The following is a 19,682-nucleotide window of genomic DNA, read 5'->3' as shown; positions in this document are numbered from 1 at the left end:
ATCTTACCATAAACCAATGTTCTTAAAAATGCACTTGTTACCCACAAAACCCAGCAGCTAGACAGCTGATGAGAACAGTGTTTGAAGATAAGGACCTAACAATTCCAACTTACCCATTCCCCTAACTACACAGGGCAAAACAGGAGAGCAGAGCTGCTAATATCACAGAACCCTTAACAAGGGGAAATATATGTTTAAAAACTTATATCAAGTCTAAAGAGCATGTCAAAATATAGATTTTGACTACACAGAACTACTGTGGCTTCTTTGAGACCTTTGTCTGTCTTCTGCTTCTGGTGATTTTCACATTATAAAGATGTTTCCTTCCTTTAGTCATTTTTTTTCCTCCTTCAGATAAGATACCTCAAAATTTTTTTTTATTATATTTTATTTTTTAAATAAAGACAAGTGTTCACCACAGCTTAAGAAAATCATGATCTGTGGATTCTGTCAAGGAAAGGAAAAAGTGCTACTAATAGTCACCCATTTCCTGTTGTAGTTACAAAAAAGCAGTCTCATACTTGGTGACAGTTACCTAAACTCATTCTAACATCCTTGCTGCCTCTGATCAGTAATTACATTGCCAGAAGGCAAGCCAGAGTATGTATTTTCCTCAGCAGAAGAATCTGATTCTTTTGTTGATTTCCCAGCTGTTCTACAATGTTTCTTATAAACTTGAACACAATTCCTCCAGAGGGGTTGTCATATGCTGATAATACTATTAGATTTAAACCCATTCCAAGAGTCTTTTCTCCTTATATTAGAAATTCACGATTATTTATTGCAAACTCAGTCTGTACATAACTTCCACCCAAACATCTCACAGAACATCTCCAGTTATATAGGCTACCTTCCTTAAAAGAAGTGATTGAAGAAATGTGTAAATTTATTTATTTTAAAGATACATACTTCAATTTTGTCATAATAGCTGCAAATTTAGTGACGTTGCCTAAAAAGCTGTTGTTTGTCATAATGCAACAAGCTTGCATGGCTACCTCCTTGAATAGAAATAAAAGGACAGTACTCATATTATGCTTTTAAACAACATCATTCTATACAAATAATTATATAAATTTAATTGGACTGGAGTCCAAATATGTACAGAGTACAATTAGCCACAAAACCTCTGTTGCCCATCTGCTTAAGCATATGTATCATATTGATGGGTTAAAAAAAAAAAATCAACAAAGGAACTATTAGTAAAGTTAATATTCTCCCCAATAACAAAAGTGTATTTGATTTTAAATGCAGCTAAGCATCTGTCTAATATCAAGGGAGAATATCAGCAAGAAAAAAAAGTAAGAGCTTTCAGAAGTTCTCAGCAGTATCACACTAACAAAGCAGTTTTTAACTAAAATGATCACAAATAAAAAATGAATATTTTTCTATTTTTTTTTTTAAATCCTCGAGGCATACGCTGCTTAATTCATTCATGCAATTGTCGTAAACCAGAAGTAACAAACCTCTCAAACACAGAATTTACTAAAACACTTTTATGTGGTACACATGCAGTGAGCACAAATCTATCTCACTTTGTGGCTGTGTTTTACCTGTTCAAGCATAAGGTAAATAACTGGTTTACTTTACATTATAGCCCAATAAACTTAAAACTTCACACTCTACCCTATCGTACTTTCACCTCTTTTGAATTCCATTTGAAATCCAAGCTTTCCAATACCTCTCAAAAATCACCTCATATCAATCCATCCTATGGTACTTAAATGAAAAACAAAAAGTTCATAATATACACTATAAGATCACTCTGTCCAGATTTTCCTGCACAGACAAGCCTCTTGTTATGAATACCCCAAAAATTATGAAATCACGATGCATGTTGTAATGATTTCATTACTAGAAAATGACCCAAGGATCCACAGTGAACACCAGACTAAAAAGACAACTTGCCTTTATCCAAGGCCTGTAAAATTTGGAGATGTATCAGAAAAGTATAGCTCGGGATAAAACAAGCACCTGTTCAAGGGAAGAATTACAGCTTTCCTAATGCAGTTATGAGCTCTTCCTAGAAGAAATTCCTCAAATGATGGTGAAACTTGATTGAATAACCTACTACTCATTAAAAGGCTGGGGACTAAAAAGTCAATGAGATATTCACTCAAATGAGGACAGTAACCACCCAGACCATGATTTCTAAATTGCTCCAAATTACAGGTGCCCAAGTGATAAATGACAGTCTCAAAATGTACAGTAATGTTCTCAGCGCACGTTGCTGAAAGCAGAAAGCATAAGCTACAGTATTTGTGCATTAAAAATGATACCTTTCAGAAACTGAAGATTTTCATAAAATGGTATTAAATTTGAAAATTATTCCAAATACTTAGAAACACATTCTAATTAATTTCAGTAGTTACAACATAGAACTTCAGTGGTCAAAACTAGCCAGAAACTCTGTTAGGATAAAATCAATGCCACCTTAGCACTTTTAATAACACTATGGTGATTTGCAGCAGCTGACTTTCTAAGGAACATAAAACTGAGAAATAAAAGAAAGACACAGCACAGATTTCAGCATTTCACCTTTAAAACATCAACTGCTCTAAATAAAGTTTATGAAAAATAAGAAAAAAGTTCAATTTGACACTAACTCATATTAAAAATTTAAATGAGATTCATCAGCATCAATAATTTATTACTTAATCAGCTCAGGCTTACTACAGACTTGGGCCATCTTCATCATCATCAATACTTACAGGGTCTTGACAGCTCAGAACCTCCAGGATACTGTTGAGTAATTCAACACAGTACTTCTTCTCTTGGACCTGCTGATCATCTTTCTGTTCCAGTAATTCCTTCAGCTCTTTGGTAATCACAGGGAGCAGAATGTCCCTACATTCTGAAAGAAAAAAAAAAATGTCTTAAGAGCAAATATACATGAAACACTATTTGCAAGTAAATACTACTTCAAACAGTGAAACATAACACCCTTTAAAACAGCTACAGTCTCTTCCAATGTGGAATTGTTGATTTTGCAATCATGCCTCAGGGATACGCATAAATTATTACTGTGTAATATTTTTGTAAGTCTACAGTATTTCTCATATATATATAATAACTAAAAATAAAAATAAAAATTAACTCCCTGAAAAAAAAAAATGTTTCAGCTAAATACTGAGTGCTGTTTAATTTGTCTCAAACACCTAGGGAAAAAATATTCAATTTACACACAAAGCATCTAGAAATACTCCCTGTTTAAATAATGAAAGGATTTTAACGTAAGAAGAAATACTCTTAGAAGTAATATTTATAATATTGTAATATTCTATTGTAAACAACAGAATTTTTCTACTTGCATTGTTTTGAAACATACTTTCTAAGAACATATACAAAAATGCAGACAGGAAAAGGACACTAATGAAAACTTTTTAGGCCTCAGACGAGTGAGAGCTACGCATATATCCATTCTTGATTAAATCTAAGGAAGGTGACAGAAACTATAATAAATTACATTAGGGTCTCACATACACATTGACATTTTGGGACAGAGGTGCTTTCTGAAATGCTCTAGGGATAAGATGCACAAATTTGAAATAACTTCAGTGAAAGTACTGACTAAATAGGGATAAAAGGTACAAAAGTTGTGTGTTTTTTTTGTTTTTGTTTTTGTTTTTTGTTTTTTCCTAATTTATTGACACATCACGGAGTGATTTAAGTAGCAACTTACTTGTACAATGCTACATAAACAGAGTACAGTGCCACATTGTGAATAATACTAAGCACATGCTTCAAAGACTTAATATATTAAAATAACCTGGGAAGAAAACGGGAGTAAATGTAGATTCAAAGGTTCTACCTCAGAATAAAAGAAATTTGCAGCAGTCTATAAGACACTAAAGAAACATTCTACTAACTGGAAGAGAGATGAAGTTCTTACTTGTTTCACTTGAGTGAATTCTTATTGCTTATATATTTATATATCATATATTTATATCATCATTTGGAAATATATTTATATCATCATTTGGATACTATTTTCTGTCAATAAGAGATCTCAGTGTTTCTGAAAAAATAATTGAACGTAACTAGAAAATTCAGTTTTTACAAGCAAAAATGAAAATGGGACTTTTTTTTCCTTTTAAGACTTATTTAGAAAACCTTTACCTGTATATAAACTATTCGAACTCAGTGATAAACCCAGTGTGAACCACAGCAAAACTATACTATGTGATCTAAAACCAAGCCAGGGACTAGGAATCCCCCCAGTAAGGCTACTAATACCAGATGGCAGGAGGGGAAGAAAGTAAAGGATGAGAAGAATGGGAAGATTATAAATTCCTGAATTTTACAGATGAAGCAAGAGAGGCCACCAGTGCAGATTATTTTTATTTCAAGTAACAGCTCCTAGTCATATAAGCCAGCAGCTTCTAATCATGTCTTAAGGGCAGAATCATTTTTTTCCTCAGAAAGTACCTCTACTCTTAGTAATGCCACAAAATCTTTTTTTTTTTTTTTTTTGGTAGCCCTTCTTCCAAGTTACAAGAGAAATCTTATTCAGCAACTAAATTACAAACCCAGTAATAAAACCACAATTATAGACTATATACCAACACTGCATTTCCTGTTCAAGGAACAAGACAGAAAGGAATTTCACACAGCTTACGGCTTGTGTACATGCAAACCCACAACTTTCCTGCACTGAATGCAGGGCACAGACTATCCATCTCCAATTCAACAAGAAAATAGCTGTATTTGTAAAGCACTTAGTGGATCATACTGTAGAGCACAGTAACACTCCTAAAGCACTTCAGTGTGGATTTGCATCCAGGGAGACAGAGAACTCCTCTCCAAAAGTTACCAATACTGATAATGTAATCAGCAGCTCCAGACATCAGACATTATACAGCTATCTCAAACAGATTTAATATGCAAATTAGCAAATTCATTCCTTTCTTGATCTCCTCATTTGAAGCACCTCTAATAACCAGTTATAAATGTAACAAATGTAGTCCATTAGCTTCTTGACCAAAATCTAATACAGAAACATCATTAGCAAAGTTAAAAGGTATATGCAATACCTTTAAAACTTTCGAGAATTTCATTCTACATTTTTCTGGATAAATAATATCCAGCTCAACTCTTAAACCACTGAAATCACCCTTGAAATGACTGACAGTAGCAAATATAAAAAACGTCTTTAGATAGTTTTTTAAAGTTACAGGAAGCAATTTCATTATAAATCATAATAAAAATCTGTACTTACTGAACTTCATTTCAAAAGTGAATTAAGAGAGTGTATGAAGTCCTGTATTTTAGTTAATATTTATTATTATTTTAGTTGATGTGCATTTTGTATCTGTAATTATACATAGAAATTGTCAGGACTGCATGGTAGATATTATGGCTGTACTAATCACTAAACTACACCTCACTCCACATGCCAGCAATACCACATGCCAGTGAGACCAATAACTGGAAAGTATAAAGGAGACCATGCACTGCCCACCTTAAGGAAGTATGGAAGTAAAGTTCTTTGTTGGAAGGAATTTAGAACTCCTTAATACCAGTGTTTTCAGAGGCCATTTAAAACTTTTCCAACCAGAATCCAACTGTCCAAATCATCTAAACCAAACATACACACACCTTTTTGTAAAAAAAATAAGTCTTGGGCATAATTCCTCTTACGTATGAAGCCATCCAGACTTGTTAAATGTCAAGAAAGCAGAGCTTCTTGCTAAGGAAAAAAAATCATCTTTAGAGGACAGCTGAAGCAGAAAGTATAATTGATTTCCTCCTGTTTCAAAAGCTAATTTATCTGTGAGCTTCATGACTCCCATTACATTTTCATTATAAATGAAAGAAGTCCATAGCTGATACATATAGAATCCATTAAAAGGACTTAACATATGCAGCCGATCAATTATTTACTGTGAAGTTTCTGATGTGAACAAATTTGAAGGGTTGACCTATAAGGAAATTCAAAATTTGTTGAACTAGCCTTATCTATATTATTTCATTAAAAAAAAAAAAATCAAAAACTGTTCAATACATTTTTAAAAGCAAATTGAATGGATTGTGGTAATTATCTTTGCTTAGATTAAGGTTATATACTTCTGTTTTGTGACTGGTGCCTACATAAACTCAGCTTGTTATTTAACACAATACAGGAAAATTACATCATTTTCTGTGTAGGGAACAATTAAGATAATATACTTTTAATGTATTAAATAGAAATAAAAGACAATATTCTTAGAAAAGGAAAAAAAAAATGAGTGTTGTAAGAGCCTTATAAGTTGAAGTCATCCTATATTAGGATGCAATTCCAAGATACTCATATAATCTAAATAACTGAAAAGGTCTAGTATTTGTAGCAAATGACCCCTGATCTCAATCAGAGCTTGCAAATGGATTAATATTAACAGAAAACTACAGTCATGACTTCTTTTTTTTTTCCCCCTTCCCTCCAACAGGATATTTACATTAAAACTATACCACTATTTCACCAGCCTTTTATATAAAACATGTAGTAATCCTATTACCATGGGACAAAAATTTCTATTGAATGGCTATATAAATTCCAGCTTATAATATTAAGATATGAACACACAAGTTAAGTAGCAAAATGAACAAAGTATTCATTTGAACATCAACAAATCATTGGCTAGAAAAAAGCTGAGTAGGAATTAAGAAACCTATGGAAGGAAAGTTTACAGCTATAAGAAAGAAATAGCCAAAGTAAAGTTTTCTGTTATGGTATTTGATAACTTGTGTTCATCAAGCAATCTTCCCCCACTACACCCACACACCCTTTCAAGAAAGCTCAACACAGATGGGAGGGACACGGAAAGGGGAAGGTACTAGCTGCTTTTTTTGCTTCATAAATTTAAGTGCTAGTTGCTTTTTTTCTGTTTGATAAATGATGTAAGAAGAAAGATGGCCAGCAAAGACATACACACTTTTTAAACTTTAAAATCCATGAAAAAATAACTGATCAATGTTTTACTGGCCTTTCCTGGAAACTAGAATAAAACATATTGCCTCAAACTGTATTTGAACACAGAAAACATTTGTTCCATCAATGTCCCTCAAAAGAAATACTGTTCTTTAGAATACGTTTTAATCAGTCCCAAATTCTAACACTTCTCAGAGCAAAGTTCCCTGGTAATAGCTTCATTAAGGTTCAGATAGATTCATTCTGGTAAAGGATTAAACATAGCTGTGTGTAATTGTGTTACTCCCCTATTTAGAACTCTTTAGAAAATAGCTAATGATTTCTTCTGTACCAGGTAAGTGAAACTCAAACTTAATGTCATTAATGCAATAATGTCATTAGAAAAGACACTTGGGGTCTCCTTCGGCAAAAATCACAGGTGTGCTTCATTCCTGACTGCCTCATATGTGCAGCCAAAACAGTAATAAAGATTTAACACCACTTTTATCTCCCTTAGGAAACACTACCCTTGATTACCTGGCAAGACTGCAGTCAGAGCCATCTGTTAGGATGGTTTCATGCCCACTTGAACTGGCATGCCAAATTAATAAGGACATAGGTGTCATTTGAATACAGATTTAGAGCAAAGCCTTAAAAATAAAATCAGTGAACAACATCCTTTCAACAAGGAGAGACTTCTGATGGCAGTCAGTGCACAATTACAGTGCCATGCTTCTTCACAAAGGACATCTGTTCACAACAGCAGGCATCCTTCTCCTGAAAGTCTTCCCTCTGTTATTTACCATGTAACTCTTTGTTGGGAGCACAAAAGTCATGAAGTTAAAATTAAAGCCAAAGATGGAGAGAGACTGTAGATTACCTATAGACTGACAGCACTGTAAGCAGTGAGTTCTGTGTGTCCCGGAATCCAGTACTGAGGCAGAAAGTCAGCACACAGTGCTGGAGCTGACAATTCCGGGCAAGCATCAGCAAGGTTAGACAGCAGAATAGGTACTGGCCTAACGGTCACAGAACACCACCACCAAGCTTCAAGTACTGCAGAATGCATCCAATTCCCAGCTTTAAGTTTCTTGAACTCTGGCTGGGAGCTGAGTTCTGTCATTTACTGGAAGGCTGCCAAAACAACATCTAATGCCACCTTTGCTATAGCCAAAGCAACACTGAGCATTCAGTGCATTTTCCAGCTTGTCCGCAATCATTGCAGTCCGCCAGCCAGCCACAAATGCTTGTCAGCATGTCCTCTCCAACAGATTTAAAAGTTTGCCTTGTGTTTGGACAATGGAGTATCGATGAATTCCAACTTTCATCTTTCCACATTTTGTTTAATTGATACACTAAACTAAAATAAGCAAGAGATTTGTATCAACTCTTGTAATACAGCTGTTCTCTTTTCCACTTGACAGAGTTATAAGCAGACTGTTTTACATTTAGAAGTTCACTGTTAAAGTTAGTTTACCTAGCTAGATTTGTATTTCCCTCCAAAAAGCAAAGATCTTGATGTATTTATTTAAAAAACTTACCATAATGGGTCAAGACCAAGAAAATGTTACAAGTAGCAGATAATTATCAAAATGTCTAGCATGTTACTTACTTCTCCATAAACACAAGAAAATAATGGCTTTAACCCGCAATGTGTCACTATAAATTCATGAAAACAAATACTTGTAGATATGCATATGCCCTCCATATCCATGTCAAACAACTGCATGAATAAAAGTATGCAATACAGGATTTGAGATGTGATACTTTAAGGATAAAGAAGTGTTTCTTAGAAGAATCTTTTTAAAGCTAAGTACAAAATTCAAGAGCAGATCCACATGAGAGATTATTTTTCAGTGTAGAGATATTTTTAAGGGACTTTATGAACAGTGTTTTGGGGTTTTCCCAGTAGCTAAAAAAGGGAGAGTAAAATTCATTAACAATTTCCTACTTTTAAACGTATTGAAATGCTGGAAAATTGTGTCGAACACAGTGCAGGAAAACAATCCCAGAAAATGAAAAACAAATTACTTCAGCTTAAGTACTCATATCACAACTTATTATGAAACTAGGTTCTTCTTCTTATTATTTTATCTGTAACTCGTTTCTGGCAGTAATAAAATTGAAAGATGCTTCATCAAATTACTAGCATTCATTCAACTTTTTTTTTCAACTTAGTTCTTATCAGTCCTGAAGACAAAAGCAAAACACAGATTTCCACATCTTTAATTGGATGAAACAGCAGAGAAAAATCAAATAATTCTAATTAGGTGTCATAATTTTAACTTTAATATTTCCCTAAGTAGACCCTTACTTGCACTTATCTGAACTTACAGCATTGATTTTTCAGGTAGATGCTTACAAGAAGAAAAGATCAGAAGTTATCTTCCTTGTGCAAGTTAGGCATTATACAGCTATGCAAACCTACATGTATGTTATCTAAGAGGTCATAGTCCATGTATCAAATTCAAATTGTGAGAAACAAGGATTCTAAAGAACATGAAAGTAAGAGTCATTTTCCTTTTTGCTCTAACACAAAAGCGTATGTCGGTATCTAACAGGAAAATCTTAGATTCCTGAGGCTCTACTGTACAAAAACATTATTACCAAACACACTGTACAAAACAAACATTGCCAAACCCACTGGTATTCACTTTGTCCTTTATTACACAAAGCAATGTCTTCTCCTCCTACAAGTTGTCACTAGTTTATTATTAAAAGTCATGAAAATATTTTGATTTCTGGACAAGCTTTACAGAGCATACACTTTGTGGCTTGAATTTCACAACTCGCTTTCATTTACTACAGGAATACATGTATACGTACTGGACAAAGTTTTCTATCACTCAGATTTGTTATTTATAATACATTACATTTTGCTGTTAGCAGTTTCAAGAATCATACTATACAACGAAACAAACTGACTAGGTAAGGTTTTAACAAACATATGTGATTCTAACAAATGTGACAGAGGATATTCATTACACAGAATGAAGAGTGTATAACCTATAAAATGATGCAGGAATTAATGCTTCTGCCAACAGTATTATATGTGAATCAGCTGTTGCATCATTTATTGTGTTAATCCCTGTTACTAAGTTAAAATTACTTTTTATTAGTGGCAATGTAGCTTTTTATAACTCCAATCTACTGAGCTATATTAAATCCAGTCCCCAGTTTCTTCATAAAGAGCTGACCAACAGCTACTGAAGCATAACTTGAAATTAAACAAAAATATAAATCAATATATACTGTGTATTAGATATATGCATAATTTATGGTTCTATCTGCCAATTAAAATTAGAGGCACAGAAATGCACCTCTAATCTAACAAATTTCAGTTTACCTATTTTATATGGGACTGACTAAATTGAATATTATAGAATTGAAAATCATACTGCAATTAAAATGTTATCATTTTAACCTGTAACAACACACAATATACATAGCATAGGACCAACCAACTGCAAACAGACAGACAGTTTCACTCAACTACATCTTAACAATATAGGACATATATAAATATGTACTAAGGGATAAATCTCAGATCTGACCTAAACGTTTGTTCTTCTAGATCACCAACATGGACTATTGATACCTTTCAAGCAGCGAAACTGAAGAATCAGGGCATTCCACAGATACCTGAAGTTGGTAACATATACATGAATATTAGGAAACTAGTCTAATTGCAGACAAATACAAATAAAACTTTTGTTTAAATAAAATTTTGTTTAAATAAAATTTTGTTTAAATAAAATAGGAGTTCTTCCTTTAGAAAAACAATTACTATAGTTTCAGCATTTCTTCTAGCATTTGGCAAATTAACCCCTACTGCTAACATATGTCTCTTGATGCTGCTGCCTCCAGAAATCAGCAAGAGCTTTGCATATGCTGAACATGCAGGAGCTATGTCTGCAGCTAGTGATCAGAGGCTCTGGATTTTGAGCCAAGAGACTGAAGCTCTATTCCCAACCCTGCCAATGACCATCTGTGTGACCTACTTGTACTTTATATTCTTTGAAGCAGATCTCAGTGTTTTGCTACTGCACAAACTCCTAGTCGGGAGTGGACCTTTAGAGAATACCAAGTGAAAAGCAGCAATGTGAACATATACACTTTATTTATATTCACATACATGTACAATTAAGAATTTGATATTCATTTCACACCAATAAAAAACAATTTTCCAAAGGCTAACTTATTTACAAATTTCAATATAATGTCAGTGAATATTCCATGTTCATCTTAAATAAAAATCTAGTTCCAAACACTGTAAGCTTGGAAACAATAACAGCAGCAAAAATTTCATGCAATTGGTAAACACTTATGTCTAAAAACGGTTATTTGTCAAAAACAGAGAGGTAGTTGTGAAATTTTGGCAATAGGTTTCCTAAAAACTAAGTGTGCATCAATACACATGCTTTTTACAGAAATTAAGAAATTCTACCAAAACTTTTTTCAGCAGGTCCAAAAGAGACTTTCCAGAGAGACAGAGATGAATCCATTAAATACAGTTATGCAAAGGGAAAAATATCTTCCAGGAGATCATTCCTTACATCAAATGATACTGAAATCCCAGTAAGGGTGTTTATGAAGGACAAGACAACCATTTCTTTCCCTCAGATATATTTACAAAAGGAATCATCTACAGATCTACAAGGAAAATGTCAAAATTAAGTTCAAGATTTCTTGTCCTTTAATGAGGGACACAACACTATCTGAAGGCAAAAACTGGATAAAGTGTCTGCGTATGTGCTTAAACATCACATAAGAATATTCAAAAACTTAATGGTTAAAGTGCACAAGCAGTTCCCAGTACATTCAGCCCCTGAAACATATTAACCACCATACCCATCTGTAAGAAGTTTTTTTATGTCTTTTTTTTTTTTTTTGAAAACAAACAAACAAACAAAACAACATTTTTTCCTGTTATCTCAACTCTACTTCCTTAGAAAAAGTGGTGAACATTAATGGGTAAAGGAAGAGAACTACCAGTATATGAAATCTAATTATATTGTAGGATCTATAGACAATACCACTGGGTATTGACCTTGCTATTGGTGAATGAGCTCAACTGGTACTCTAATGAACTACTTAGGAAGAGACTAAGTGTTAAAGCTGGAGGAAAAATGGATAATCTGAAAAATGCAAATGAATAGACTTCATCATAATTAGCACTTTAGTTAAGTATATTCCATATTCTCAGCAAAATAAAAAAACACTACCTCTTCTAGATAAACGTGAACTTTAGTTAATGATATTGTAAATTATCATGCTGCATAGTATTTTGTAATACACTACATGTGCTTCCATTCTTGTTAATTACTTCCACCTCATTGCTTCAAGTAATGAATCAGGCATTGTCCACACCCTACAAACACAGTGCTAAATGTGATGTATTTTACAATCAATTGTATTTGATGTAGAACATTAAAAGCTGGGTTTTGGAGTTTTATTTCTATTTTAAACTATGGTCATGTACAATAAGGACTTGTTTTCTCTTCACTGTGCTCAATATTAAAATAGCACAGTACAGATTTTTATTTTTTTTTCATACCACTATAGTATCAGTCAGATAAATAACTGTATATTGTTTTTTTTTTCACATTACACAGTGCCAGAAATTAAACATGTTGTGGACTTTCCCCTGCAATACTTACAACTTCCAGGTTAAATCTAAACAATATGAAAATACAACATAAAAGCAAATTATCTTAAAATATCAGTTACAAGTAAAAACACCCTGTAGTTATCCCAAGACTGATTTTCTGCCATTAGTGATGTAGAGACAGTTTAGGTGAAAGGAAAATACTAAGATCATCACCCAAAAGACAAGCTCTATGATTAAATGGCATAACACATATTAAGGGAATACTACCGAAGCAATAGTAACTTTGTTACGTAGCCACAGTAAGTGTCAGAGGGATGACAACTTCTTCATGGAATGGTCTCATGAAAAGGAAAACATACTTGGAAGAGTCTACTTGACCCTCACTGGGTTGCACTGATGATAGGAAAAGGTAAATTCCCTGCACCCCAGCAAAAAAATGCATCCCAGTGAATGGAAATTGTCAAGTACAGATATGTGTAAGCTTAAAACTCTTAAAAAAAAAAAAAAAAAAAAAAGAAGAAGAAAAAAAAAGACATCATTCCCTCACTTCATCAAAACATTGAAATACAAAATCTTTCAATGAATATTCTCTAGTTAGCATAAATATTCTCTGATGAGCAAGAAAATGACTTACACAGCATACATTTTAGCTTTATTTTAAAAAGATATCCACCTGAATTCTTTGTTTTGGAAAACTGCTTCTTCAGAGGATCATCTTTAATTTTAAACTAATAATTAAAAACATCAGCTGGTATTTCCCCAGGCTCGTCTAAAAACACTATCATCTCAGCATTGTTATATAATTATATATTTCATATTAATAAGATCATCTTAAAGTAGATCTTGTGCATATAATCACCATATACATATAAACACACTGTGATTTGTATATATTAAAAAAGTGCATAGATTTTCACTCTCAGTTACTAGAGCAAGTTTGGATCACAATGACCTATTCAGATAAGCAGGATTTTAATACCCAGTGTGAGACAGCTAGGGCGGTAAAGGTTTTAAATAAGTATTATATTCTGCATTTACAGTCCTCACCGCATGGTTTTGCTGTCAAGTGTTTGATATTAGCCAAAATTGCACAAGGAGGTTTTGTACACTTCTAGAATTTATAACTAAGATTAAATGAATCTACTAACTACTCGTCTGGGAAAAATTAAAACGTGCTGATTATCTGGTCAGCAGTACACAAAAGCTCCACTTTGTTTTTTTACAAAAGCTCCTCAGAATTAAAAATATTTTTAGCAAAACTTTTAACACATTATTACCCTAAAAACTTCAAAATTGAAAATATATACCCTTCATATAACTTGCACCATATTCTGAGGTAGACATTTTCTATGATATACCAGCTACGTATTTCTTGACTTCAGACAACCTGCATTTACAAGCAAGCAGCAATCCATTACTATTATTTATCTGCAAGCAATAAAAGCTTTACAGAGCATTATGCATTAACAGACTGCAGCTAAAGCAAAGGCCTGTTAGAGTAATAAAAGAAAAACCATGCTAAGCAGACTATAATGGTAACTGGATTTGAATCTCACTAACTTTTGATTAATAACCACTGAATAAAGACAACCTTTAGAACTGGGAAAAGACTGCTTTTGCTTCTGGAAAATTTGCAGCAGATCAGCAGCAAAAAGCACTAAAAACAGACAAGCATCAAATTAAGGTACTTGCCATGTCATGGGAAAGCAAACCTCTGACTCCTCCTTTGGGAACCTTATAGAATGGAAGTTGAATAGAAACAAAACCATCTTATACAAAAGTAAGTTCCAGATCTGGAGCTGACAGGGAGAAACCACAAATATAGCTTGGGAAAAGATTAAGACCGCAGGTTTGGGGCGGGAGTTGCAGAGACCAAGAGCAAAGCAACACACTTAAGCTCTGATGACTATTTCTTAACTGTTCTTCTAAACTATAACCCTCTGTTATCTTTGCAAAATCAACTTTGTTTTATTACACACAGCTCCTTTACGGACTGTTATAGATTGTTTAAATATATGACAGCAATGGTTAACTACATGCAAAACCCAACCATTTGCCCAAAGCATGTTGTTAAATATCAGACCAGGAAATTTATGCTTTTAAGTTACGAGTGTTAAATACTCAGAGATCTTAATATGTCTAACAAATATACAGACACATATTCACTAGCAACAAGACATTACCATTGCTTCATTATCATCTGCAGAAGCCTCTTTAAAGTGACCTGATTTTCAGCTAATGTGATGACTTCATACTGTGGACAGTTGCCAAACAACATTTTACACAGAATTTAAACTAAATTCTAAAGAAATACTTACAATGAAATGATTTTCAGATAGCTGTCAAATAGATAAATCCAAAGTAAGCATAGGAAATATGGGAAAAAAATACATGTATTTTAGATAAAACAAAAAGGAAAGAAAGCCTGCCCATCTCTATTCCCTTCTCCTACCAGCAATTAGTTCAATATTTAAGTCACAAATACAGTGGTTGCACAAGACAGAATAAATATAGAAATGACCTTTCATTTACTATTAGAATATCAACTAGGGTGAATGACTCCCATAACATGAAAAATAAAAAATCGAAAGTTTGTAGAATGGCTAGATTCCCCAGAGAAACACATTTGCCACATACGAACATATTCTTCAGTAAAGAGCTGAAAGAAAATATCCTTCAGTGCAATTGGGTAAAAGTTACAGGCTCTTTACAGTGGGATACCATTTCACAACTAAGTAATACATCTAAGAAAGAAGGGCAAGTGCATCTTAGGACAAACTGCAGATTTGAAGGGAGGACACACAACAAGCACACAGACTGATGAGAAAAGCATGATATAAACAATGCAAGCAACAGCAAAAATTGCCAAGGGTGGCTGAAACAAAGTCTCCTACCTAGAAAAGGAACTGTAAGTTGCCCTAAGCATTGATTAAGGGATACTTTAGCCATTATGTACTGCAACAAATAAAGCAAATTGTTTGGTTTTATTTAGCCAAAATTGTGTTTTCCTCTATAATTCTTTCCCTATCTCCCTTACCTTTTATTTGCCTTTCTCCCCCTCCAGCAGATGACCACTGTCTGAACACAGGATTTGAGATGTACTTGTGCACTGGTTCTACAGTTTATTTCTTGTTTAAATCTCATTTTACAAAACCAGTACAGTCAGAAAATGCCATATACCCATATACTCAGTGGATCCTGGATTCAAGGCTTGTTGGCACTAAACTGTACATGAAAACATGGAAGTTATTTATTACTTTAAAAAAGGTGTTTTTTTGTTTTGTTTTGTTTCTTTTTTTCAGCTTTTTTTTCAGCTACATCTAACATAAAGCTCCGGTTGACAACAAGCAGCAAAATACTTGGAAAGCATTAAGTATAGAGCTGTTATTAGGAAAACAGAAATAATATTTATATGGCAGCCTCAAACCTAGTCAATACTGAAGGTGCCTACATTACACTACTGCCCAATGGAAGTAGTCTGTCTCAACAGGCTGATGCCCCAAGAACTTGCCCTCTGACAGTTTGCATCAGCTTACAGAATACTTCAAATTTCACGTAATACTTCAGATATTGTTTTATTTCTATATTTGTCAATAAAACTGTTTCTCAAATACTACATATATATGTTGAGATTACCACTTTACCATGCATTTTTGATGCATTTGGTCATTATTATACACATGCTTGTTACCTGACTCAAATGCCCCACCATAAAAACATTAATTTATTGAAAACAAGTGAATACTTTTGAGCGTGCGACACTATCTTCAAATCTGTAACTTATGCATTTGTGGAGCATTCAGAGAACAACGCCGAAAATCATGTTCTAAATACTGGATCGGACTCTAAGCTTTAGTGCTTTAACAAATATGTAAAATAAATAAATAAATAAATAAAAACTATTATGAGAAAAAATTATGATGCTGCATGATCTCCATAATAAATGTAAATATGATCTTAACATGTTGTAAATGAAGTTAAGACAACATATTCTTCTGGGGTAAATTAAGCATCTTACATTACCATATAACATGAATAATAAAGAGACAGATAACTTCACCCTGCAGAAATCTGTGGGAGCACAAACACTTAAAGAGACTGTATAAGACTAAGGCAAACAGACACATCTGTCTTCAAGTACTATAAAGGAAATCCTAAACTCTCTAATTCAAATCCAGACATCCAGCTTCAAGGGTTAATATTACTTGACATGAACATTACTCTTGCTAGCAAAGTTTGATTTTCAGTAGTTGACTTGTATTGATGCATATGTATAGTTGACACATATTTCTACCAAATGCAAGATATAGGTGTTCCCATATATCAATAAGGAAACTGACTGACCTAAATAACCAAACTAAGAATCATCAGCTCCCACGTTTTCCAGTAAGAGCAGAGTCTGCAGACAAGTAACAGTGTACAGGTCACAATAATTTATGGCATCCTTCAATGTAACTATATATATTGCAGAATTTGGACAGTTTAAGAAAAGCTGTAAAGAACTAACTACACTTGGACAGCTCTGTGTCCCCCAGCAGAAATGCAGCAAAGACAACTACTACGCTGCTGGTGCACTGACGTGCAGTGTTACACTGTTTAGTTCCTTTTACTGAGCCTGCAAGCTCCTCCTATCAAGCTGCTTTTTCTTCTGATTTTGTACAGCACTCAGCACAAAGTCCTACTCCTGAACAGTCATAAACAATGTGGTGAAAAAAACACTTGTTTTCTTCTGGAGCATACATAGATATGGAAAGAAGGAACTAATTGTGTAGTGTACACCAGGAGGAGGAAGGTGCAAGTCAACAGAACTGTGAAGTACACAGCTTATTTTATGTTCAGCTACTTGTTTCTGGATCTTTCTTAGGGATTTATTTCTTATTATAAAGGGTGCTGTTTTTCTGACCAGGACTCCTGATATATGAACCAATAAAAATGCATTTCAATGACAAGCTTCTTTAAAGAAAAATATCCAGCTATTGTTATTCCACAGCAGTACCTGCCCTTATTCTCTGGCTTGTAAGATTCACAGACAGAATGATAAAAATCTGAATTTTTCTTTCAGCAAAACAACTATTTGGCTGGAAGTTAACGTATCAACACTAAAAGCAGAAACTTTAGCAAAATACAGACAAAAACAAGTAGTATCCTCAGTACTATTAGAACTAGAGTTACTCTGCTCCTTTAAATCTGTAACTATTGAGGCAGATAGTTAGTTTACTGGAAATTGAATAAAATTGTCATTATCTGAGGAGCTGAGGCTGGTATCTTACATACATATATGTTGCAAACATCATTAGTATTGTACATGCACACAAAAAGGACATTACTGCTTACAGTTAATTTCTCCATGTTAAACATAGTCAAGGTATCTAGCTGAATTCTAATGAGATAAAGACTTCAAGAGATTGGCTTATTTTCACAGAATCACAGAATCACAGAATTTCTAGGTTGGAAGAGACCTCAAGATCATCGAGTCCAACCTCTGACCTAACGCTAACAGTCCCCACTAAACCATATCCCTAAGCTCTACATCTAAACGTCTTTTGAAGACTTCCAGGGATGGTGACTCCACCACTTCCCTGGGCAGCCTGTTCCAATGCCTCACAACCCTTTCAGTAAAGAAGTTCTTCCTAACATCTAACCTAAACCTCCCCTGGCTCAACTTAAGCCCATTCCCCCTCGTCCTGTCACCAGGCACGTGGGAGAACAGACCAACCCCCACCTCGCTACAGCCTCCCTTGAGGTACCTGTAGAGAGCGATAACGTCGCCCCTGAGCCTCCTCTTCTCCAGGCTGAACAAGCCCAGCTCCCTCAGCCGCTCCTCGTAGGACTTGTTCTCCAGGCCCCTCACCAGCTTCGTCGCCCTTCTCTGCACCCGCTCGAGCACCTCGATGTCCTTCTTGTAGCGAGAGGCCCAAAACTGAACACAGTACTCGAGGTGCGGCCTCACCAGAGCCGAGTACAGGGGGACGATCACCTCCCTAGCCCTGCTGGTCACACTGTTCCTGATACAAGCCAGGTTGCCGTTGGCCTTCTTGGCCACCTGAGCGCACTGCTGGCTCATATTCAGCCGACTATCCACCATCACTCCCAGGTCCTTCTCTGCCTGGCAGCTCTCCAACCATTCCTCTCCCAGCCTGTAGCTCTGCTTGGGGTTATTGCGCCCCAGGTGCAGGACCCGGCACTTGGCCTTGTTGAACTTCATGCAGTTGACCTCAGCCCATCGGTGCAGCCTATCCAGATCCTCCTGCAGAGCTTTCCTACCCTCGAGCAGATCGACACACGCACCTAACTTGGTGTCATCTGCGAACTTACTGAGGGTGCACTCGATGCCCTCATCCAGATCATCGATGAAGATATTAAAGAGGACCAGCCCCAGCACTGAGCCCTGGGAGACAGACTGGCCTCCAACTGGACTTGACTCCATTCACCACGACTCTTTGGGCCCGGCTATCCAGCCAGTTTCTAACCCAACGAAGCATGCGCCAGTCCAAGGCAAGAGCAGTCAGTTTCTTGAGGAGACCCAAATTTAACCCATTTAACCCATTTTAACCCAAATGTCTTTCAGTTTTGGAAGAGGTTGTCTTTCTTTCTGGTCTTAAATGCTACTTCCTACAAGAAGCAGAAACAAAAGCTAAGACTTATACTTCTGATCTTAGCAGATGTAAATGTAACCAGTAGTGCAATAATATCTCAGTAACTACTTGGAAAATAGAAATACAGTAAACTGTCTGAAAAAAAAAATGAATACAGTTTTAGATCTGTTTGAAAGTTAACTTGTTTGATCTGCTCTTAATAGCTGTAAAATAAAGTCAAATTTCCATCTATCCTTGCTAGTTCAAACTGCATCACTCTTCTGGCAATATAGAGCAATGAGAATGAGATGAGCAGAGCTGCCCACCCATGCTCAGTACTACTTGCCACTAACTGCAAAGTTCCCAGAATCATTATCTACAAATTGTCAGAAACAAATTACGAGAGAATGGCCAACCATTTGAGCAGAACTTTTGCCTTTCAAAGCTCTTGTGGTCTTTTTACACACCAGTACAATGCTAAGATAGAAGTAAGCCATCCAGTCCACAAAAGTGGAGGCAGAACCCTTAAATGTCAAGATGAAGTCAACCAGGTAAAATCCAGGCTTCTCTGCTAGGACTCCTTGAGAAAAAATTCCCCATCTGCAGCAGAACA

General features: G+C 35.0%; 1 protein-coding gene across 1 annotated transcript in view; it reads right to left on the bottom strand.

Moving 5' to 3' along the window:
• DOCK2 (dedicator of cytokinesis 2) overlaps nt 1-19,682 on the bottom strand; it is a 187,729-nt gene that overhangs the window by 119,762 nt on the left and 48,285 nt on the right. Inside the window, exon 26 of the mRNA XM_032196787.1 lies at nt 2,709-2,851. Within this exon, the coding sequence (XP_032052678.1) occupies nt 2,709-2,851 (143 nt within the window). The remainder of the gene's footprint in view (nt 1-2,708; nt 2,852-19,682) is intronic.

Source organism: Aythya fuligula, chromosome 14, assembly GCF_009819795.1.
Source record: "Aythya fuligula isolate bAytFul2 chromosome 14, bAytFul2.pri, whole genome shotgun sequence".
Classification (NCBI taxonomy): domain Eukaryota; kingdom Metazoa; phylum Chordata; class Aves; order Anseriformes; family Anatidae; genus Aythya; species Aythya fuligula.
Note: the sequence above shows the minus strand (reverse complement) of the source record. Positions and strands in the feature narration are given on the sequence as shown.